Below are 13,076 nucleotides of genomic sequence, written 5' to 3' on the forward strand. Positions count from 1 at the left end.
GATTAGAACGAAATACACACGACCTTGGAGCTGATGAAGCCGTTGTTGCTAGGAGTTGGTTTCATACGTATGAATTCGTTTTTTCAGGTCGTCGATGTTTGCCTGTAACGTTTAAGCAGAACATTTTACCATAAAAAATGTTGACATATTCAAAGCATGTCTTCCATAAACAAGGCAAATTAAAGGTGTTGCCAAACAAATGGCAAAGTCAGAATCTTTTTATCACAGGGCATGATGATGTGAGGAGGGGGACAGGCAGATGTCTCTGGCCGTTGTTTATTGGATTGCTTACCTTTGTGGCATGCAGCAGTTCAAACTCGTCCAAACTGGCAGGTTTTCAGCACCGACAAGTTAAAAAAAAAAGGGGGGGGGGGGGGGGTGGAGGGGATGTTCCATTTACATTCCTTTTTTGACAACGGTAGTCCATGCTTGAGTGAGCGTGCATCCATCCCTGAAAGTGCTTTGTTTCTTGGATTTGCATGCCAGGAAGACTCGCACACACACGGCTAAGTCTAAGGTCAAATGGCCTGCAATGTGACGGGCCTAATATTGGAGGGGACTCTCGATCTAGGGCGCTGTTCATACTACAGCATGATTACTTCACGTTCACTGCACATTACCTTTGCCATTCTGTCGAATCAAGTTCTAGAGAAGATACACTACTCTCTCCACATCGGGCCTTTGTGGATTAAAGGGCGAGATGCTGAAAACTCACATGCTGTGGGGTCTCGTATGGAACTTTTGGAGCCCCTCTGGGAGCGCAAATCCCCTTCGGGATCCCAGCATTTCCCTGGGCTGAAAACCCCCATGGAGAATCAGCCACGGACCAAATTGATCCGGCCTTTGGAAACCCTCTCGAACGGGCTCCCCCACCCGACCCACCCGTTTTCCACGGGGCGGAGCTCTCCCACCAGCGGACGTCGGGCGTGTCCTCCCCATCTCCTCTCTCACGATGCGCCACCTCCGCCTCCCTCCACCTCCTTGTGCGTCGCTCCTCCTCCTTGCGCGCCACTTCGCCTCCCTGCGGCTCGCTGCTGCTGCCTCTCCATCCCCGGCTGGCTCGATCTCCATGATCCGGTGACTTCCCCGCCGCCTCTCCATCCACTACTCCGTGACTTCCCTGCCTTGCCTCGTCCCAAAGGTGAGCCCTTCCTTTCTCCTCCTTTTCCTCCCTAGATCCAGTTGCGGTTCCGGGCATAGATTGCTTTGCCTGTATGCTGCTGGTTGCCTGCCTTATTGTGGTGCTATGTAAGCAATCTTTACTTGTGGATAGACCAATAAGGCCATGGCTTGCTATGATTGCCTGCTTGGAATTTGTTGCCTACTAAGCTTCAGCCTACACTCCTGTTGCAATCAAAGATTTGACAGTTTTCACATTGGTCACTTCGAAAGGAGTCATGATGTAGAAGTCATGCAACTAGGAACCACCATGCATCTATAGTCATTAGCAAAATACTGGAACGAGTCTCTCTCTTTTTTTTCTGTTTATCCTTGCATTATGAGTTATAACACCTTTATCTATGATGACTTCATGTCCCCTCTTCCCTTTGAAATTGAGTACTTTGAGCGGTCTCGATGGTACATTTATTTACAGCTTCATGCTTTATTGTTTGTTTGTAGGTTAGTTTTGTAACAATTGGTATTGTAGGAAAATTGTTGGATGATGGGTGATGCAGGCACCTAGATCAAGCTTTGATTGCTGCTCAAGATTACAAATTCATAATATTAGTACTGATAATATATATTTCAAATTATACTGCTGCTTCAATCATCAAATTATACTGCTGCTTCTCCAAATGCACATAGATGATGTTTTTTCATCTAAATATGTAAGAACATTACTTCACGACAGTGCATGCTTAATGTATCTCTTGTGCTTCATGAGTCAGGGTTTGGAAGCTTTTTCTTTTTCTTTTTCATCTAAATTTGTAAGAACCTGTGAGCTTTTTCTTTTTTTTTCTAGACCATATGCATTTGAGTAACATAGTTTACTTGCCTTACCATATACATACATATAGATAATGGAATATTGGGAGAATGAAGTTAGGAGATTCATGCTAGAGGAGGAAGAAGAGGATGATGAGCTATTCCTAGTTATGGTCCCTGCTCTTCAGCAGTGTTTATATGAGGAGAAAAGGCCGGAGCACAGCTCAACTCTGTCTGGTGTTAAAAAGGTCGTACAAATCTTGGAAGGCCACGAGAATTGGTGCAAAGTGGAGTTCAGGATGGAGCCTGAGATATTTAGAGTTATAGCAAATTATCTTAGAGTGGAGAACTTATTATGTGACACCCGTGGTGTTAGAGTTGAGGAGCAGCTGGGAATGTTTATGTTCATGCTCTCTCATAATGCAAGCATCGATAGGCTAAAAAAGGAATTCCAACATAGTGGTGAGACAATTCATAGGAAAATAACAGAGTTTTTCGATATAATTCCAGCATTGACTCATAGATTCTTGAAGCTCCCAAATGTGAACCATACACATGTGAAGATTGCATCAGACCCTCGCTTTATGCCTTTCTTCCAGAACTGCGTTGGGGCTATTGATGGCACTCATGTTCCTATCACCATTGCACAAGAAAGAGCTGCTCCCTACAGAAATAGAAAAGGAACCTTGTCACAGAACGTCATGTGTGCATGTGACTTTGATTTAAATTTCACTTTCATCTCATGTGGTTGGGAAGGATCTGCATCCAATGCAGGGGTCCTACGGTCTGCACGTGCGAAGGGTTTTCATGTGCCTGTGGGAAAGTTCTACCTTGTAGATGGTGGATACGCAAATACTTCCTCATCCATTGCTCCATACCGAGGAGTTAGGTATCACCTTAGTGAGTCTAGGATACATGGAAATCAATATGCAAATTACAAAGAATTGTTCAACCATCGGCATGCGCAGCTATGCAATCATATTGAAAGGTCCTTCTGCGTGCTAAAAAAGCGGTTTCCAATCCTCAAAGTTGGGACATTTCATCCAACAGAGAACCAAATTAAAATTCCAGCGGCAGCTACATATTTCATAATCTCATTAGAGGGCTAAATGGGGATGATAGGTGGCTGGATCACCGACCAAATAATATCAACCTATCTGGTTATGTTGAGTTGCCCTGCAATCAAATGAAGGAAGCACCCTACGAGACCAAATTGCTCTTCAGATGTGGGCTGCCTGTAATAATTAGGTGAAGCATAAATGTTTTCATGACAGCCTGTATTGTTTTTTTCCTTCATTACTTATTTCTATATTGTTTTCATGACAACCTTTTTCTAATCTTATTTATTTCTTGCAGCCATGTTAACGGAAAGGGCTACATGGAACTACATGTATGAAAAGGGACTTGTGGATATTCTGAAAGAGCTTGCAAACATCCCAACGTTTAAGGGACAAAATGGGTGGACAACTGAAGGTTGGAGGAATATCACAAACATATTCAATGATATGTTTCCAACGACACATTTCACAAAGCAGCAAGTGCAAGAAAAGGAGAAAGAGCTAAAAGGAAACTATAAGATAATAAAAGAAGCGAGAAAAAGTGGTGTTGGCTGGAACAACACTTTGGATATGATCATTGCAGAACCAAAAGGTTGGGAAAAGTTGATTAAGATTAGGTCTCCCAAATGGAGAATCAACTTTATATAACATCCCTTTATATAACAGCTAACCTTTATACAAACCATCTAATCATATGTTTTTGTTGTACTTCAATAGGATAACCACAAATGTCAAGTTCCGCAAGAAGCCATTTCCTTTATATAACAACTTGGAATTATTGTATGAAGGTAATGCTTTCATCTTGCTGTTCATTGCCTCTATTCTTGTTCTAGTGCTGTGGTGTGGATGGTGCTTTAGAGAGTCACTTCATTGTAGATCATGTTTCTAGTTTGAACTCTCGCTATTGTAGATGCTAAGATGTTGATATTGTTACCTTAATTTTTTATTTCATAGGAAGTGTGGCCATGGGGGATTAAAATTTTACATCAATTCAGCCACCACCACGAAGAACTGAGTTGCGACCTGAACCCGCTCCCAAAAGTAGTGAGTTGCCAGCTGAACCCAATCCCCAAACAAGTATCTCAGAGCAAAGCAATCATAGCATGGCTTCTATTGATATAATTCCACTCAGTTTTGATCTTGGTGGTGTAGAAAGCATAGAAGTTCAATCTGCTCCAGCTAGTCGTAATTTAGAGGATCAAAATGTTACCGGTGGAAAGAAATGCAAACAAAGTCAGATGGCTGCAAAACTTAGGGATTACATTGACTTTAGAAAGGATCAGATTGAAAAAACTCTAGAAAAGTTAGAAGAGAAGAAGAGACGTGAAGAAGACTACTCAATAGAGAAATGTATTGATATTGTGGATGCCATGGAAGAGCTATCGGATGAACAAAAGGTAGATGCAAATGAAGTTTTCCAAAGTGAAACGAACAGAAAAATATTGGTGGGTACAAAAAATCCAAGTGTCCGACTGATTTGGTTGAAGAAAAAGATTGTAATGGTATGTTTCTTTTCTTAGTATAAAGCCTCATCTACCAACACACATTTATCCAAGTCAGCATGCATTCATTCAGGGAAACAGCAAGCTTTAGATGACAACAACATTGGCTGAATAGTAACTTGGCTGTGTTTGCATCCATTCCTGTCTATTACATGTCTAATGTCACTAATGTTACATGTTTTTTGCTGCAGTTGTCTGCCTCAAGTGCAGCTTGTGCCCACTTCACATGATGAACACAACTTCTGTTTCAATTGGACTTTTCAATATTAGCTACTGTTCTTTTTTGTCAGAATCAATGAGGGTTGAGGAGCATGAAAAGATAGGATGTTGAATAGCAGTTTATTGGCATATTTTACTAGCTAAATCTCTTACACTAAGTTACATATTGTACTTGCTTTGTGAGTTGTGATGTTGCACTCATGGTAATTTGGTGGTTGATACAAGTTACAGATTGTACTTGCTTTGTGACTTGTGATGTTGCACTCATGGCTTATTATCTATGACTTTTTTTTTTTTGAGGTGCCAGATTAACATCTGCATTGTTCTGTATCGTCTGAAGCTTGCAATGTCCAGCTGGTATTTGATTCGAAGCAAGTACAGTTGCTGCTACAGTTGATTATCTGGTGCATATCATCTTTTTGGTCCGAAGGCTGATGATCTATTTTGATTATATGTGTTCCTAGTTTGCTAAGTAAGGAGCTATTTTTATTATGATGTGCCATCCTACCTCCCGCTGGGCTCCCCTGCGTCAGGCAGGAGCCTTCCAAACAGCAACCGGCGAGAGGGGGTAGCTCTGCCCTGTGGTGGAGGGGATTCCAAAATCCAGGAAGACCCCGCAGGTGTAATTTATTTCGGGGGCTAATTAGCCTGAGCTGCCAGACCAGCCCTTGGATGGCATTTCATTGCAATTTGTAAAGAGGTTGATTGAACGTAGGATCTTCAGGACACATGTGCAAACCTGTTGCATTGAATCAGCTCTCCCCTAAGTTATTTTCTTATAAAAGTTTGTAAAATTATAGAGAAAAAAGGTTACATGCGAGTGACGTACATTAAGGATAGAAGAACCAGAGCCATGAATTTAGGACGAGGGACGCCGAAAGGTACAATTACTGTAATTTGTTTAGACGAGAGGGACAGTATTAGTACTGGATACAGCAGTATTTTTTTTATACGAAGGCTCCATTCTTATATAGGCAATCTTGTTTGGTGGCCTAGAAATAGATGTACATGCAGCCCGCAGCCTGACAGCCCGGCACGAAGCCTGGTTTTTTTATCCGTCCCAAGCTCGGCCCAGCCCGTACCTCTTCGGGCTCGGGCTGGCCCGGCCCGATGCCTCGTGCCGGGCGTAGGCCGTCGCCTAGGTCTGACGGGTGGCACGGGTGGCACGGCCCAGCACGAAACTAATGGCCGGCCCGTTACTAGCCCGTATCTCACCCTTATCCACACTCACAATCTTATCTCACCCACGGTCCGCTCCCCTTCCTCTCCAACCTCCGCCTCCCCAGCCCCCCCAAGGCGGCCGCCTCCCCGACCTCGTCGCCTCTACCCCCACCAGCCACTGCTCGCCGCCCCTACCCCCACCAACCACTGCTCGCCGCCATGCCCTTCTCCTCCACGATGACGTGGGGCTGGCCGCGGGGAGCGGCGGCGGCGGCGCGGTTGGACGGCTCAGGGACTAGCGGCGACAGCGAGGGGTCTGGCAGTGGGGAGCGGCGACAGACCTGGCTGCGGCGTGGGGGGCTGGGGGCCGGCTGCGTGAAGCGGCGGTGGCGGCGCGGTGGGCTAGTGGCGGCGAGGGGCCGGTGGCGCAGCGGCGGCTAGGGGCCCGGCAGCGGTGGAGGCGTGCAGGAGGAGTCGAGGAGACGACGCACAGCACAGGGAGCAGTCGAGCAGGCTGTGAGGGTCCTCCGTGCCTCACGGTGGCTTGAAGCCGGCCGTGCCTTACGGGCTAGCCCGGCACGAAAAAGACCTTGCGGGTCTGTGCTTGGGCCGCCGGTGTGGCCCGTGGGCCGGCACGGCATGGCACGACGTTGCCGCCGTGACGGGCCAGACCCGGCATGAAAAATAACGGGCCTTGCTGGGCCCGTGCCGGACCGGGCCGGGCAGTCCGAATGTACATCTATACCTAGAAAGCTTTTAACATTTCAAATCACGCAAATATGTTAGGCACAACATCTGCTGAGCTGCATAGCAAAATGCATCTGATTTTCAGTATAATCTCGCAAGCAAAGAACTCTATCAGGTAACGGGGCTGATAAACCGACACGTGGATGCTGCCGAGCTAGGGAAGTTACGATCGCTGATGGCTCAAATTCTCAGCGATAGGAGGTCAACCCGCTGCAGCGCCGTCTTTGGCACAGGACTAGAGCGACAGGCAGGTCGCTTTCAAGGTCCAACGCCAGCTCACCGTTCAAACCACATCAGCTAGAATGTCAGGGGCTCACATGGATCGTAACGGCATCGCCACGTTCGATGCACGATTACATGCGAAACGGAACAAAAGAGTCGTCAGGTCAAACCGGTGCAGAGTCGCCTCTTTCCTCCTTTGCTGCTGGTGTTTTCTGGGGGCCAGCAGCCCTCCCATCCCAAACAAAACACTAGCTAGTGGTATAGTATACCCGATGTGGGAATCACACGGAATTTATCCGAGGGAAATGGACAACGGATGATGGGCTTGGTAGGTACAGTGAGGTCTTCGCCACTGGAGCGACACTGAGCAAAGGTAGCTTTCATGGAATGATCACTGCCAAAGTGCCAAGAACAAAGTTTCAGTCAGGAATCAGAATGTTTCAAAAACGCGTCAAGAACAGTGAAAAGGAATGTGACAGCCTCGCTGGTCGCTGCCTCAAGATTATTGCAGCTGAAACTTGAAGCTAGCGGAAGAACGGACCAGGACAGTAGACTCTCAGTGCCTCAGTGGAGATCCTAGAGTTTTCACACTTTATGCACATATGATGAGGTAATAAGGTTTGTGCCCCTAAGCTTGTAGAAATAAAGTATCAGAGAGCAACACAAATGGCATTTAGTATAGCAATACTGAAAGGTAAGCCGCATGCAGGCTGGTATGCAAAGAAGAGAGCTCTTGCGTTCCAAAACATGTCATAGACGTTGCCACTCCGCAGCTCCATTGTTATCACATACACCAGAGGATAAACACCAAGCAGGGCTCATCAGAACTGCGGCGCATTGGTCACACCAATGCAGTAAACAAAATCAGTCTCAATCAGTGAACTGACTCTCCTTACCATTCCACTGTCCCGTGGACTTTGTCTGCCTCAAAATCAACTGCAAAGTTAGCTAGTGGGAGTCACTTTCAGAACATACCGCAACTGGTCTCCAAATGATTAAAAGGACAAAAACTTTCATTTTCAATTATTCTTTCAGCCGCACAGGAATTCAATGAAAACAACCATTGCAAGAGCCAAGCATCCATAACGGCCTCAAATGCTCCAGTCGACCGGCGACCGGCGAGGTCTTCTGGCTCCGGTCCTCCGGTAAGTCCGTCACGGTGGTCAGAAACCAGAAAATCAGCAGGGACACTAACAGGAATCTGGATGTGTTCCCACTAGAAACAAAGCAGGCATCAACGTTCCAAGAGTCAATTCAAGAAGCAAACAAGGAGTTTGCCATGCTTGCAAACAAAGGGATGATGGGACATTTTTTGTTGGATGCTTTGAACTCCTTGGATAATGGTTCCGGAATTCAACCCCGGGCATCACGCGGTTCAGGAGACCTAACTGAACATAAATCCAGTGGCAGTTGAGAGCAACCTGGCACCCATGCTCCTTAGAAGAATGTGAGCTGCAAGATGATGGTAAGGGCTAGGTGAGATGCACATTATGACATTAAGCATTCTCAAAGAAATAGCCAAAGAAGAATTGCAATTGGATTTGCATTTGCAATTTACAGGCAATGTCAGATAAGACTATGGCACAAACACACGAATATATGACACCAATGGGGCTAATTCTTTGACTAAATAATTGTTCATACATGATGAGGATCAGGAAAAAAAAAACCAATCAAGGCAGTCAAAGTCAAAATGCATGATGGGCGTTTTCTTCCTTGCTGTCTGGGTGTGCCACCATGAGTTAAACGGCCTTGCAATCCAAATTTCCCACACATGCTCTGAATGCACAAATAATTCATTTGTGAGTTTCTGCTTGAGATGGATGTGCAGCCTCGGTGGCAAACACACTACGTTCAATTACATCTGATGCACTTCTTGTAAGTACATCTGATGACATGTCCCAGTTCCCACTTCGCCGATCCCAGCTTGAGTGTCGTACCCGTACATCACTCCCAACTGCAGGAATATGTGATTCTGAACCTATTACTAGTTTCCCACTGGCCATTCCTTCCATCTCATTGCTGCGACGACCTCCCATTTCTACATCAACGTCCTCATAATTTCGCCGCTGAGAGATCTTCAAAAGATCGCTACCAATTTCAAGATCATCTTCAACTTTCGACCGAGGACCACCAACTGGTTCCTCTTCGACCTCCCTACCAAAGCTAACTGTTGGAGGTCGCACTTCCTCTTGTGCATAGGCTCGGAACTTGTGTTTAGAAGGTTTTGTCTTGCTACAGAAGACTTCTAGGAAGTTATTCAGGCATCCTTGATTATAGATATTAGGCCTGCTGTCTGATCTGTATCGAAAATTCTCGTACGTGGTCTGCAAAATCAATGCGTCAGAACAGAAACTGCAGCATTGCTCATTCATTGTACAACTATCATCAAAGGTTGAACAAATGATAGATATTGACTAGTAACCTAAATTCCCAATTACATCACAGAATATATACACAAGTAGTAGGCACGTGACCTGATTTTTTTTAACATTACTTGGACTCTTAAAGTTTGTAAACATCATATGTTCAAACCTAAATAACGGCAAGTATCCCTACGATTTTGTTACATAAATTCATAAAACTATAAGATTTTTCATTCTCCATGGAGCCACTACAGAACAATAGCTTCAGTGAAGCTAGCTGGTTGTTGAACATAAAAGATCTCACCTTTTCACATGGTTATAAAAGACATCACAAAACTTAATCATTAAATCATTATCATGAGCATGTCCAGCACTTCTGGCTAGCATTTGATTAGTCAAATATATATTTTAAAAGAACTAGCATTCATGAAAACAAATTCTTGGTCAAGCAAAAATAAAAAAAAGAATTACTCAATCTTGTATCAAAGAAACTAACCTGGTTAGTGCTAATGAGGTACAGATGAAATCCAGTAAGTCCACCAACAAACCAGAGAGCAATGAAACAATATATCAAAAGCCCCAAAGAAGCTGGAGAGTGTTTGAAAGCCTTCCATACTGTTGGATAACCCTCATCCATGAGAAACTTGATGTACAAGGCTGACATTGCAAATACATAAATGCAGAGAAGAGTCGAGGAAGAAACAAACATGAAAAAGTACCGGTAATTGCGCTGCACAATGTAAAAGTGAGCCAATAAAGATCATGTTAAAAGAAGGTAACATAAGAGAAACTGAAGCAAAATTTCCTAGAGATTACAAGAAATCATTCTTTCAACATAAAAGGTTCTGAGCACCTGTCACTTCGAACTAAGTATTTCCAGTAGCACCTTGTTATGGAGAGGATTTTAGTGGGGTTGCAGAATTAAACAGTTATTTTGCTAGCCATAGTTTATACATAGTCCAAGGGAAACTATCATGGAACACTAATATAATGTGCATGGTGCAAATTATATTAGTGCCGCAAGATAATCAGCAAGAGAATTGAGCATGCATATTTCCACTCCTAGGATTTACTGCCAGTTATGCACATTTGATAAATTGGTCAGGATGGAATAAGGTCACATCCCACCTAATACAAACACAATAATGCGTCTATATTGAGCATACAACAATAGTTACAGAATACAGAAACATGTTATATTTATACAGAAATAGTTACAGAAGCATGCCCAAAAAGTGGAATTTTAGGCTTACAATGATGAAGTGTATCACGCTTATAACAAGGAAATACAACAGTTATGCATCAAGTATACTAAATAGGTAACACCAAGAACTGTGTTAACCATGTAAAGTGGTGCCAAATACATTAAAGATCTTGCTATGATATGATTGTTATTTCTTATCCAATCTTATCTCTATGCTCTAGATGAGCTCAAAAGAAGACATTAGAGAGCATCACATCACACCATTTCAATGTGATTGTCCAATCCAGATGTAAAAAAGACAAATGCACTAGAGGCATTAGATTGTAAGTTTAGGACCGACAAATTTCAAAGGAACGCACTACAAGGATCAATAATCTACTACAGAACTACTAAGATTAAACAAACAAGAGTAGATATGGTATGCATATGACATCAGTTAACAAGGCTCAAATTTATAGGTATGTGACACAATCCAACACCAAACAAAGCCCATACAGAAAAACTCATATAAGGCTAGTCCAACATGCCTCAGACACTTTGATATGCTTACACAACATTACACTATTTGAATTCGCACTCACTTTGCTCCTTACTTTTTTGTGCTCTACAGTACTTGAAATCCCCTTAAAGAAAAGCAGGTCGACTAGCAAAACACCTTATACCAGTACACCTTATACCAGTATGAAGCAAATGCATTCATAAGAAATAATCAGAGGGACAACAAATCTTGTGCAACTCGTCTTCTGGTGTGTAGTCATTCTAGGAATCAAGATATGAAAATTACAGGCAGAGATATAATTAACATGTTCAAGTTTTCTTCATGTTTGATAAAGATAAAAATATGAGAATTATGGTAGCTTTCAGTAGGAAAAATAAGATTATTTACCTGTCCAATGCACTGTCCAACCCAGGGGCAATGATGATCAAAGCGCTCCACGCAATTGTTGCATATTGAACAGTGTGAACACCGAGGGGGCCTGTAAATCATGCAGGTATCGCAATACTTCACTTTCACAAGCATCCCATTAACCATTACTTCCTTTACACGGGGGAACTGCAGCCTCCCAGGCGTGCCCCCAGACAATGCATTCCCATACGAGAACTCTTCCTCCGGTGGGTGTGCTGCGCGAGGCACAATCCCAGGATCCTGGGCTGAAGTAATCAAGAGCAGCACAAGCACCTGCAAACGTACACAGAAGAAAACCAATGTTCCGTGCTCAGCTGAGTGCATACTCCCAGATGCTCATTGATTAGTACCAGCAGGAATCAGCACACAGAACTCACATAGATCATAAACACTAACGCTACCGCAGGAATGGCATATCCCGCATTGTACGCCGAGAAATGGTGGCGGAGATGCCGAGCAACAAACGCGCAGAATACCAGCACCGGGACCACGATGAGCGAAACAGACAGGATCAGGGACTTGGCGTCAGGTCCGAATATGAGCCTCCCACCAAAGAGGAATTTCTGCAGACAGCGAGCGAACCACGTCAGAATGCAGCAACACCGCACATTGACACTTCCGCACACAGACACACAGCACGCAGCAGATATCATGATAGCACCACAACCAACGCATCCCAAGCTATCCGCTGTTCGTGCCTGGAACAGGAAGCGCCGAGAACAGTAGACCGCATACTGACATTAGTACTACAGACTACAGAGACCAGGTCTACCAAACGATACAGCAAGGAGCGGAATTCCCCAAGAAAGAACCGGACAGACTCAACCCAGATTCCCCAGTCCACGAAGCCATAAGAGGAGCAGAGGAAAGAGAGGGCAGGATCTTTACATTGTTCCCTTTCCAAGCCTCGTACACTCGCTGCGGCCGCGCCATGGGTGGGCGAATGATCCGGCTCCGGTCAGCGCGGCCTCATCCGAGGCGGCGTCCTCCCGAACCCGGCAGCTGAGCACGACGGAGTCGACACGCGCACGAGGAAATGGCGATTTGAAAAAGGAAAAGCGGAAGAATCGCTGAGGCAGGCAGGGGAGGGGGGGGAAGCGGCGAGGCAGAGCAGGGAGAGGAAAGGAAAGCAACGCTGCTTGCGTCGCCTTTGTGCGTGGGGGGACGGGGAGGTGAGGTGTAAAACGAAAGCCTCTTTGAACGGAAAAATGGGTAAGATATTACGAGATACAAGCTGGCAACGGGGGGCCGGACAAGACTCAAGATGGGGTCTCACTGTCTCAGGCTCAGTGTTCTTGCACATGACACCTTGTGTTCTATAAAAATAGGCTGCACGTGTATGAAAGTAAGGTTCCTTCCTTTTAGAGGAAAATACCTATAGATAAATATTAGGGATCAATTTAGAGAGCTAAAATTTTATATGAAATAGTTGTAAAATGGAAAATGCTCTTTTATTTGAAAGGGGCCCTAAGTGGGTTTCATCCATGCAAAAATTTTCGGAAAGAGGAGTAGTCCGATACGTAAGCACAACATTTCTAGTCAAACTACCGAACCACACGTCTCTTTTTGGCGGGAGGTACTCCACAAGTAGTGTGTACCTTGCCTCGACCTGCGTACTCTGGTCTTGTATGAATATGCAGAAAGGGTGCTCCTAGGTGTGTGTAGGAGGTGTGTTTGTTCGTGAGAATGACTCAAGGGGACACACGCACATGTGGACAATAATAATAATTCTAGACAATGAAAGAACCAAAATGCAATAATAAT

General features: G+C 44.6%; 1 protein-coding gene and 1 pseudogene across 1 annotated transcript; one reads left to right on the top strand and one right to left on the bottom strand.

The window, feature by feature from the left end:
* Window positions 1-2,021: 2,021 nt before the first annotated feature.
* LOC117849098 (uncharacterized) lies at window positions 2,022-4,716 on the top strand (annotated as a pseudogene).
* Window positions 4,717-8,350: 3,634 nt separating this feature from the next.
* LOC117849886 (protein S-acyltransferase 8) lies at window positions 8,351-12,490 on the bottom strand. Its single transcript, XM_034731619.2, has 5 exons — window positions 12,201-12,490; window positions 11,690-11,875; window positions 11,292-11,585; window positions 9,698-9,931; window positions 8,351-9,162 (listed from the first exon to the last, which is right to left on the bottom strand). The coding sequence occupies exons 1-5, from the start codon at window positions 12,243-12,245 to the stop codon at window positions 8,632-8,634; spliced, it is 1,290 nt and encodes a 429-aa protein (XP_034587510.1). The 5' UTR covers window positions 12,246-12,490; the 3' UTR covers window positions 8,351-8,631.
* Between the last annotated feature and the right edge of the window lie 586 nt (window positions 12,491-13,076).

The sequence above is a fragment of the Setaria viridis genome, chromosome 3, assembly GCF_005286985.2.
Source record: "Setaria viridis chromosome 3, Setaria_viridis_v4.0, whole genome shotgun sequence".
Taxonomy (NCBI): domain Eukaryota; kingdom Viridiplantae; phylum Streptophyta; class Magnoliopsida; order Poales; family Poaceae; genus Setaria; species Setaria viridis.

Bases quoted from the DNA above. Each gene is read 5' to 3' on its own strand.
- LOC117849886 (XM_034731619.2), bottom strand. From the start codon at position 12,245: ATGGCGCGGCCGCAGCGAGTGTACGAGGCTTGGAAAGGGAACAAT. The intron at 9,932-11,291 runs GTAAATAATCTT...TACATTGTGCAG, and splicing joins TTGGACAGTGCATTGGACAG to CGCAATTACCGGTACTTTTT. The intron at 9,163-9,697 runs GTTAGTTTCTTT...TTGATTTTGCAG, and splicing joins ACCTCATTAGCACTAACCAG to ACCACGTACGAGAATTTTCG.